This window comes from Amphiura filiformis, chromosome 2, assembly GCF_039555335.1.
Source record: "Amphiura filiformis chromosome 2, Afil_fr2py, whole genome shotgun sequence".
In the NCBI taxonomy this organism is placed as follows: domain Eukaryota; kingdom Metazoa; phylum Echinodermata; class Ophiuroidea; order Amphilepidida; family Amphiuridae; genus Amphiura; species Amphiura filiformis.
Window position 1 is genome coordinate 21,398,833 of NC_092629.1, and position 11,441 is coordinate 21,410,273.

General features: G+C 36.2%; 1 protein-coding gene across 4 annotated transcripts in view; it reads left to right on the plus strand.

The window, feature by feature from the left end:
• LOC140145990 (extracellular tyrosine-protein kinase PKDCC-like) overlaps window positions 1-10,813 on the plus strand; it is a 28,655-nt gene extending 17,842 nt beyond the window's left edge. For all 4 annotated transcript variants that reach the window (XM_072167723.1, XM_072167724.1, XM_072167726.1 and 1 more), the window contains exons 5-7: window positions 6,803-6,937; window positions 7,590-7,791; window positions 9,880-10,813. In XM_072167723.1, the coding sequence (XP_072023824.1) occupies window positions 6,803-6,937; window positions 7,590-7,791; window positions 9,880-10,106 (564 nt within the window). In that variant the 3' untranslated portion in view covers window positions 10,107-10,813. The remainder of the gene's footprint in view (window positions 1-6,802; window positions 6,938-7,589; window positions 7,792-9,879) is intronic.
• Window positions 10,814-11,441: the final 628 nt, after the last annotated feature.

The following is an 11,441-nucleotide window of genomic DNA, read 5'->3' on the forward strand; positions in this document are numbered from 1 at the left end:
ATATTATCGGTGTCAGATCGTGAGAATGAACCACACACTCCACGCGAAATATTCGATCTGGTATGACATTTCGCTTACGAGACTTCCGGTATCACTCGCAAATCGTCACCCGATCTGTTTCCACTGCAAACGTTACCTCGTATTCCCCACTATTAACCACCTCAAAAGGTGGTTGACGGATTCACTCGCATCACCGCGCAATCACCTTCACCCGTACTGTTTCTGCTGGGGCCGTTACCGCGTATCCCCTCGCATCACCCCGAATTCACTCGAATTAACCCGCAACCGCTTGCTCAGTAGAAACAGGCTGGAAGTTTTTCCTGCCCAACGACGGTATTTTCCATGAACCCAAGCGTGTGTCCCTTTCAGACCAACCATTAACTAACAAACATATACACAAACAAACAAACAAAACTTCTTCCTTCAAGATCCCCAATTTGCATACGATTAACACTATAACACGTTTATAGAAGGATTTATTAATGGATAAGTAACACTTTAACATGTTTATATCGGTGATATAAACGTGTTGGAATGTTTATATTTTTGTCACAAATCATTCTATAAACGTGTAAAATATATAAAAAAAATAAGTGTTTATTTAGTGTTATCAGTTATTTTTACAGTGTCTTTTAAGCGGTGTTAACTTGTTGAAGACATACAACTTGTCTACAATGATACAACCACAACAGGTTTTACGGATGTAAACATTCAGACATTGGTCATTGCATACGAGCGATTGGTTTCTAGCCAATGAGCCGGGCCAATGAGATTGCGCCCTTTTTGTTGTGTTTGGAAAAGCGGGCTACCTCATTGGTGAAATGCCATTGGTCATTGTACGAGTTAACGATTAAAAAGATTGGTCAAAATAGTGAATGAAAATTAACGAGAAAAAATAAGTCCTGCAACTGGGAATAAAAGTTTAAATAAGGAAAGTGAACCTTCAAGTTCATTAGTAAAAGACCCAAAAACAATTGTCCAAGTTTATAATCAATTTATTAACTACCGGTATGTCTAGCTTTCCTATATCATACGAGGTCATTACCATTAAGAAAAATTAATTAATTAATTTGTTAACACTGTCTGATACGAAGCAGCTGAAATGGATAACACGTCTGGTAAAGGTGATCTGTCAGATTTTAATGGTGCTAATCTCTGGATTGGACAAAGTACAGCCTGTCTCAAAAAAAATTGTGCAAGTGAAAAGCACCCTCTTTGGCAATTACAGAAAACCGTTGTTACGCGATGCTTACATCAATGTCAAGGGCGCAGTCTTAGCTCTCAAATACCGTTTGTTCTGTTCAATTTGCTTGTTTTAATATCGAGATAGGTTTAGTTAACAGCGAAAGGGTAAAAAAACAATTGTGCCACTTTTACTAGGGAAGAGGGCTGTACATGTAATTCAATGATAGCTGACGTTGATGCGTCTAATGCACACCCGCATCGGGGCTCGTGCATTAGACTCATTAACATCAGTGCGCGTGCATTGTTTTGTCTAATTTCTATCCCAACAAGTAATATAACAATATTAACCCATAAGTGTGCAATATTTGTTTGTCTTTTGACATGTCTTGAGTGACAACGAGAACAGTATTTACCATGGTAAAATCATTGACATGCATATGGTCGAATCCAACCAAAAGTGTCCACGGGCCAAAAATAAAAGTCCGAAATAAAAATGTCTCCACAATTTTTTCCTTTTGCCCATTGATTGGTGACATATTGGCCTTATAGGAACCAAAAGTGCCATTACTAATCTTGAAAAATAAATCCAGGACGTGTGATAGTAAATGTGATATCAAAACCCAATGTTACCTACGAATACCACTAGGATGCTTTCACTATCGCAATACTAATCAACCTAAAACAAATGGAATATTCCCATTAACGCTTTTTTCGTGTAATGTATACCACAGGGTGTCAGGAAAATGCTAGCTCAGCCAGAAAATATTTGTTTTTATTTTTATAATGCGATCAATATGATCTTAGTCAATTTATGCTAGTTTATTTTTGAAAACGAAGTTTAGGTCAGTTTCTGTATTTTATTTATCAAATGAGTATGAATCAATTTACACATTGTATAAGAACGAGTAGGATATATGTTTTCAAGAATATTAGGAATTATACGCATACACCTAACGCTTTATACAATGAAAAGGTGAAGAAACCCGGGTATTCGTAGGTAACATGAGCGATTTAACAATATCTATATTGAGTTTAGAGGTTTAAATTTTGCTATTATGGTAATGAATTAATAAAATGGTAGTTTTAGATCTCTTTCAGATGGTACGTCCAAATGAATAAATGCTATTACCTTAGATCAAAAATTTTTGATGCTTTTAGCAAGATTTTGACCACTTCATTTTGATATACAAGTAGTTAATCAGCAATTATACATAATAAATAATTGTTGAATGAATCCGTATATGGGTAATAATAGTGTCCTGGGGTACCGCTTAAAGTTTTTGACAATTAATTTCCATTGGTAGGGACACTTCATTACACATGTCATGTATTATGCTGTATTCGTAAGTAACATTTCAGTATTTGTAGGTAAGAATTAGACTTTTGGTGGATATCGCAATCAAAACTTCATTTTATAAAGTACTTTGAATGTATTATTTTCTTTATGTGCGTTTATTGATACTTTAGACCCTATCATGTATTAATAATGTCGGTTCACAGCGGTTGAAAGAGGATTGAAGTAAGAAACAAAGCCACTAAAGTGACTTTAATTTGCTTAATTGCACACAAATCGCTTAAAACCGTTATTGCAGACTTGTGAAGTCCATCTTGGAGTCAGTTACGTCTTGTGGCCTTTCGTTTGAGGGCAACTACAATTAGCTTTATACCAGGGTCCATCACTGTGTTGTCTAGATCATGAAACAATGAGAACAGTCGTTTTTTCCATGGTATTCGTAGGTAACCTTAGCGAAAACGTCAAAAGTTACCTTCGAATAAATCAATTTGGACACAAATTACTCAGAAACCAGAAGGTCGGTAAACATTTAAAATGAAGCACACATGACAGTTGACAAATCCAAGTATTTATCCCTTCTAATCTTCTTTGAATCTGATTTTTCTTTCAAATGAGCAGACCGTCGTCTATTTCAGTACATATTTTTCAACAATTAAGCCGTATTCACTTTTGCGTGGTGGGCATGTATGTGAATTCGCAACTTTCATTGACATATGATTTGATAGCAAACACACAAGCCTTCGTTATGTACCAATATGGGCATTGGCATGAATGGCGGTGTTTCGCAATACTGTCATGATGTCAAATTGTATTCGTAGGTAACATTCGGTTACCGAAATTTACCTACGAATACTTGCTTTTTGTTGACATCTCAGAAATATTTAAACGCAGGCTATTGAAACTTGGTAGAAATAAAGAGTGTATTACCCTGCACCTATTGCTTAACTAGTATTGTTTACTATTCTCTCACTTTGTGGAAATGACACGGCTTTTAACATGTATTCGGAGGTAATGCATATTTTTTACCAAACCTACCTTTGTGCCATTTAGAATTTCTGGCAGCTAAACACAATAATAAAGATGTCCGAATGCAATGCATTTCAGTATTGGACATATCAAAGCTTGTATCGATTGCGCATTTATCAGTGATTTCCATTTTTTAAAGATATATCTAGTGCTATGAAAAATTGTATTCGTAGGTAATGTAAAAAAATACCACTCAAAAAATTATCACAAAAAATTCATAATTATGTACAAATATGTGAAAAATTGAACAGGCAATCTTTGAATACACACCTTTCAGAAAATCAATTTAGATTCAATCCAATGACTTCTTTTCATAACTGATTTAGATGTTTTTAAAATACCTTAAGAAATATTTTGAAAAAATTGGTAAAAATAGCATGTTTTGGGGTCTCTGTGTCTAAGTTTTTCACAGAATGGGGTCTTATTATATATGGCGCGAAGCGTATGATCAAGGCGAATAAACACAATACAAAAACGAATGCCAATTGATTAATACTTTTAAGTTATGGCCCTGAACATGCCGTGTACACTTTTCGTTGGATTCGACCATATGTATACTAGTATTTAGGCCTAATTTTACAGCAGAATGTGAAATATTTATTTATATTTTAATCTGTTTTAAGTTGGAAAAATAGAATCATTATATCTGTATCATGATAAAATAGTAAAAACAGTCTTGTATTGTTGTTTGATGCATTCTTTTGACATCACGAAGGAACTCTCGATAAACTTGATGCTATCATTGCTTTACATGTACAGCCCTCTTCCCTAGTAAAAGTGGCACAATTGTGATTTTACCCTTTCGTTGTTAACTAAACATATCTCGAGATTAAAACAAGCAAATTGAACAGAACAAACGGCGTATGAGAGCTAAAACTACGCCCGTGACGCTGATGTAAGCATCATGTCACAGCGGTATTTTCTAGTTGCCAAAGAGGGCGCTTTTCACTTGCACAATTTTTCAGAGACAGGCTGTATATATACTGTAGATCGAAACTTTGCACACCGTCAAATGCATGTTAATTAAGGTGTGTTCAGAATTTATATCGGTGCTGGCAGTATGTGGACTTTTGTTTAGACTTTGTTTGGACAAAATGGACTTTTGTCTCGTTTGGGCGTTGTTAATTCTGCAAATCTCACTTAATTAAGTTAATTGAGACGATTCTATTTTGAGATTGTAATATATCTGATAAAGTTGGTAGAGATGTCGGAAGGATATTTTCAATCTTTGATATGGCTAAATGGAACTTAAAACTATATTTGACTACAAAGCCTGGGGGTCACTCCCATTGTGGCCTGTACACCATCCGCGATAATCAACTTTTGAAATGCACCCTAAACAAGGATTTAACCCATGGCTAAAACGATACCCTAAACAGGTGTTTTCACACCCTAAACAGGGATTTTATTCCTTGCCTCAAATTTCATACCCTAAATTTCATTTCCGCGCATTAGAAATTGCAATTTTGCTACCCTTTCTTCCAATATTTCATGTTTCATTTGACACCCTAAACGCGTTACGCGCGTATCGTGCCTACCCACGAAAAACTACCCTTTTTACGCGTTTTCATTATCGCGGATGGTGTACAGGCCACGATGGGAGTGACCCCCCCGGACTACAAAGTAGGTAGGCCTAATGATGTCTCCAATGGACGAAATACACAAACACCAAGGATCAAAGGATGATATGAGAGAATTATAAAAATAGAAAGATTCGAGCCAGCTAGGCTAGGCATACCAAGACAAGAACAAAATTAGATAAAACCATAAATTATCGTAGAGTAAACCATGGAGGTGTACACAGACACTACATTAGTAAAATCCAAAACCACATGGATCGTAAAAAAAGTTAAAAAATTACAACCAACGGTTGTAATTTAATACAGCGGTTGTGATTTTGTAAACTTTTGTCTACCATCCCTGTGGTGTTGGATATTTACTGGTGCAGTTGCAGTGAACACCTCCATGGTTTACATACTGCATTAGTTTATCTAGACTAATTTTGTCTTTGTCTTGTCTTGCATCAAGTTGGTACATGCATACCTGGCTCGTAACTTTCTATATTTGAATAACTATTGTCGCAAACTTGTCCTTTTGTATTTCGGTCTGCTCACTTTTAGCGCTTGCATTAAATTGGGTGTATCATATTTATATTTATGACGTCTATGAAAACTGTAATTTTTGTGATTAAGATTAATTAGTTAATCAGTGGCTGTATATTCTCAAAATCTGATACAACGTGGTAATTAATAGTAGGAGTGGTCTAGCATATAATCTAAAAAGTCGGATTGGACAGTCGCATGATTTCAGGTGTCATCTATCAGACCAGATCATCTATGTCGTTGTGGACGTGCTGATTATTTTAACAAGGGTGTGCTATTTTCATATGGCGGTAAAATATTGTGTATGCTAATATTTCCCTCAAAAGGTATAATTATTTTCATAAACACCGACAAGAAAGTTACTCTCATCTATCATGTGATAGAGGATAGGCATGTCCAATACCGTAAACTGTCGCCTAATGGCGCCCTGGGCTCCTTTGCCTTGGGGGTAAAAATCATGTAAAAATAGAGAGCTCCCTCCTCTCAAAATCCCAACAAGAATGTGCTCTTATTTGCTTGTGGGATTTTTATGGGAGGGCACTTTTAGTTTGTGTCTAAAATTCCAGTTATTTCAAGGGAGCCCATAGCGCCATTGGACGAACGTTTACGGTATTTTATCGTATACTGGGTATACTGCCATAATAATATTGTTTAGTCTAAATAGTTAATATTTAAAAAAAGTATAAGCAGGGTTTTAAGGAGCCGCCAAAATGTCAAGTCATTTGATCGAATTTTAGCTGAGATGTCGTCATTTGACGTCACGCCGATGTGCAAATCATTTAGCGAACATCGTTAGTGGGTATTTCATAGACTTGAAAGTGCGTAGTAACGATGTGCTCATCGGCGTGATGACATCACTGGTCTACCCATAAATGCTCATGGGATTTACCGAAACGGCAAATTCACCTTTTCGGCTATTCCTTTGCACTCGATACACACTTCGAGTAAAGACCTATAATTGAAGACCGAATTCAAAGACTAGTTTGCGTCTGACGTCCTGTCAACCAGACCAAAAATGCCGTACTGCGCAGATCAGTAACCAATCACACCGCGCCGTTGCCCTGACGTCAGACGGAAACTAGTCTTTTTAATTCGGTCTTCAATCATAACGATTTGCCCATCGAAGTGACGTATTTTTGGTTAAATGTTCAAAGGTTTTTTTTTAAATTACCGATGGTGTTTTGTCTTTCTGCAGTTAATCGGTTATTGTATACAAAGCGACCCGTTATATTCCCGTGAGAGAGACCATGGTGTAATTTCTGTAGTTGAGTTTGGATCCAAGGCTTCGTTACATCGAATTTCTGACATGAGCTGGCAACATAAACTACAGGTAAATGTTAAGTGTATCTTTACATAAATACATCCCGTGTACCAGATATCTGGGCATGTAAAAGTTGCAGACAATTTCGTAAAGAGCAGGGAATCAGTTCGGGCCTGTTGTCTGTCACACAACTTAAAATACCATTACCATGATTACGGGCTTGGCCCCACTCCTACCCCAGCATCCAGTTCCACCATCAAAGCAATTATTACAACAGTAATTACATCCAGTTGGTTAATACGCGTCTGAAAGTCACCGTGCAACCGTCTTGTGCAACCCGACCAGGAACCAATGAATTTAGTTAGAATTTGATCTGAAAAAGTATTTGACTTTTGACAACTACTCAACTGTATTTTATCTGTTTTCACACAGTAGAATCTCTTAGAAACTCTTTATAGACAACTTGACATCATTGTTTATCAACAAAGGCGAGGACTGGTCTATCGATATTCTTGAACGTACCGCTACACTGTTCAATGGCTTTCTTGTACTGCATAAAATGTGGTGGGCGATTTAAAATGCACGTTCCCTGACGAAACTACGATGCGTACGCACACTGCAGGGCAAAGAACAATGGAAATTGCCGTCGCTCGCATTCTGCGGGACAATGACGTCAAATGTCAAGTGGTCTATAGTGTTTTATGGGGTTTTTAAATTTCAGGCTAGCATAGCATTAGCTGATTTACTGGACTACTTGGAGAATTCTCCTCTCGGATCTCTGGCCATATGGGACTATAAACACAGTCAGTTTATCTTGACTAGTGATAATAAGATCAAGTATAGTGATCTAGATGACTTGTCAGCTGACGAACCACAATGTGAAACACAGGAAGATTGTATCATTCCTAAAAGTAATAGAATAAGTAAGTGGAATAACAGATTAATACTATACATGTTCTTAAAAAAAATCCATTTTTTTCTTTGGAGAGAGTCAAAAACCACAAAGGTTGCTGCAATTTAGTGTCATGCAACAATGGATTTGGCACAAACAATAATATCTATTCAGTATTGACTTTTAGAAATTAAGTTCTGAAACACCAAACTACAGACTCTGAAGTACAAAGTGACAACGCGCGCGTATACAGCGCGTAAACAGTTCGCAGTGCTGCGTCTCTGCTGCGGGTATGCGTTCCTTCAAAGTCGGCACAATGTGTGCGTCCGCGTCTGTACTTTGTACTTCAGAGTAGACTGACTACACACCTATGAATAATTGGATGGTTGATTATAATCTTAAAGGGATATTTTGTGCTTTTATCATGCTCATTAGGTATGGCTCAATTATGAAGAGCTTATTTCCAAACCGTGTTAAGTCCACAAACACATGTTTCTGATTTACCTGACCGATATTGCAATGGGTTGTGATGCTATAGGTATTATAATTTCAGTTGGATGCACCATTACAAAGCAACCAGTGGATATATGCACAGTAACAATACTGTGTGAGGCCTTTGGTTCCCAAATGAGGAGAACAATATTCTGCATAATGCAGCATTGTTATTATGGTAAATAATGGCTTATTGGTGGTACAACTCATTGTTGCTAATGTCAAACTTGTCAAGGTAGTTGTGATTGTATCATACAAGTAAATGAGAAACATGTGGTTGTGGACTTAAACACGGTTTAGATATAAGCTCTTCATATATCTACGAAAGAATGTCCGTTGATTCGGACATTTAATTTGACATTTTGATACTTTTGGTATAGAGGTTGTGCATATGACGTATCATACCGTAAATATGGCGGACTACTTAAATGCATTCAACATAAGCATGGTTGCAATCTACCGCGATAGTTCGTCTCACACGCATAACAAACTTTCTTTGGAGCCAATCGATAAAAGCATGCAGGGCCTCTGTTAAATTGGAGCTAACAAGATGTTGCACACGACCGTGTGAATATAATTGTCATAACATTAGCAGGTTTAGATTTATGACGGGTTATGTAAGCGCGGAGTTTCATTTTGCGTTGTGTTTATCACAGGCTAATGTATTGTATGTTCCTGCTTTCTACAGCCCGAATGACATGAAAGCTTAGGCACATAATTATGATGTAGGCCCAGGTTTCTGATGGTATTGGTATAAATATCTTAACATTTTTGGAGTAAATTGGGGGAAGGTGCAAGGGATGAGGGTGTGGATCACGAAGATCCCGGTTACAACAAATAAGTGCATTGATATTGTTCATGGTATGAATAACAAGTATAGGAATTGACTATTTCAGTGTCGATTTAAAGCCATATTATAACATTTGCTGAGGAGGACGCCATCACTGACTTTTTAAAAATTCCTTTTTTACACGATTATAATTATTGTACTTTATTAAACCAATATACCCTGCAAAAATCAAGACTCTAGGTGCTGTAATTTTGTCAAAATCCGAGGTTTTGTATAAAACACCAGAACCGGCGTCTTATTATTACGATGGAATTATTAGTCGAACGCATACACGATGTAACACACACGTACTACATACACGGCGTGTGGGACAGTGATCTACACAACAAAGGGTCGTACCATAGCATGACCGAAGGAGTGGTACGTGTTGGCGACATATGCACTGGTAGTAAATTCCAATTTTCTTTGCTTTGCCGTGGTTGTTCTGCTCAAAAATAAAAGGGGGTATATCTGACAGTAAAAACTAACATTTTATGGCAAAGAAATGATAATCTATTTTGTATGAAAATGTTATAATATGGCTTTAAGCTGAACTGGTGTCATTGGCGCATTGGCCAAACAGGATGCTGACTCCGCTCTGAAACTGGCGCATTTTTTTGGTATTATTTTTACCATGTTTGTGTATCAAACATCATTAGACAGATACACACAGTTTGATCTTAGTGTGTGAATCTGATAAACATGATAAAGCGAAGACTTTGTATAATGTTCACCTTTTTATATTTTCTCTGTTATTCTATTACTGAATCTGTCCTTGTTCTCATTGTTTTCTTACAGAAGTACTATGTACACATTCAAGATGTGACGGATTCAACGCCAAATTTAATTTACTAAGAACTACAAAAGAATTTTTAAAACCATTGCTGAAAGAAACTCCCGAAGAATATCAAACTGAACTTGATGAAATATTTGCAAAGCTGAACAAGTTAGAAATGAACGCCAAAGATGTGAAAACAATGCTTACTGAAATGAATGATAGACACATTAATTATGAGGGTTTATGACAAATATGACGATTTTAATCATTCACCAAATATAATGATCACCCTGAGTAAAATTCATCGAACTTAAAATTGAGAATTCGGACTCTTTATTGCCACGGAAACGTCATGTTGGTACTACTGATTTTTTTACCCTTTTTAGTTTTCCTCTCAATCTCAATCTCATTTCGCCAATATGCTGATTTTCCTGTTCATGAGCGGCATAATGATGATGGCGCTAAAATAATAAACAAAAAAATGTTGGCATACAGCTCCTTTCAAGTGAATCAAATCGCTTTTCAAATTCGACGTGAACTTTGCTGTTGCGTATGATGCTACAAGATCAAAAATGTTGAATAACTCATTGAACAATGAAGATTCGCAATTTCAGTCAAATGGTGTCATTTTAAGGTAGGTTTATTATAAGTGCGCATTTATAAATAAGAACATATGTCTGAAAAAAGATAACAGAAACTCTTGTAATATGATTTGATATACCTAAAAATGCTTTAGACTTTCGTGTAAATTAGACATTTTATTTCAAAGCAACCCTACAAAGGGATCGTGTCACCCTAGCGTGTTGTAGTTTATGTGTTGTGAGGCTCAAATCAAATTAAGTGCGCAAGTTAAATAGTTCTACAGAAAATGTCTCATAATTTATTTTATTATTTTTTGAATAAATATGAAAAGTATTCACACAATAACACTGTTCTTTATGTACATCTTGCATTCATTTCGAGCCCTTTTCCGACAAAATACATAAGATTACCTAAACATTTGGCGAGGAGTCTTGATTCTCCTTTATCTGTTTCTGTGATAAAAAAAATAAGTCCATTAGTTAAGTCAAAAACTTCAATTTGGTGACCACTCTCTGGCTAGTAAGGTTTGACGATTGATTCGACTTTTATGGACCATTTAGAAAAAAAATAGCCACCATGTCCCTCGCGAAAATCCCGCCATTTTTCGCTAGAGGCCAAAATCCAAAATGGCTGCCGCCACCATTTTGAAAATTTATTATATATATTATGAATGAAGAAATAGGCAAGGAAAATATTAAACATTTCCATGATTTTCAACATATATCATCCTCAAACGGTAGGCTATTTGCAGTAAAATAGAGCTTTGAAAATGGTGCGCTACTGATCCAGCGTTACGTCGAAAAGTGTAAAAACACCTACTTTCCTTTAGAATCATGTAACTTCTGAATAGAATGCGCTATCTTTATGATCTAAAATTCTTAAAGAAGATAAAACTACTATAATTACAAATATTTAAACAATTAACCCCAAATTGGCACAAAAAATAGTAAAAAAAAATCGGCAAAAAATGAGAAGTCTTCGGTACCAATCATTTTGATAC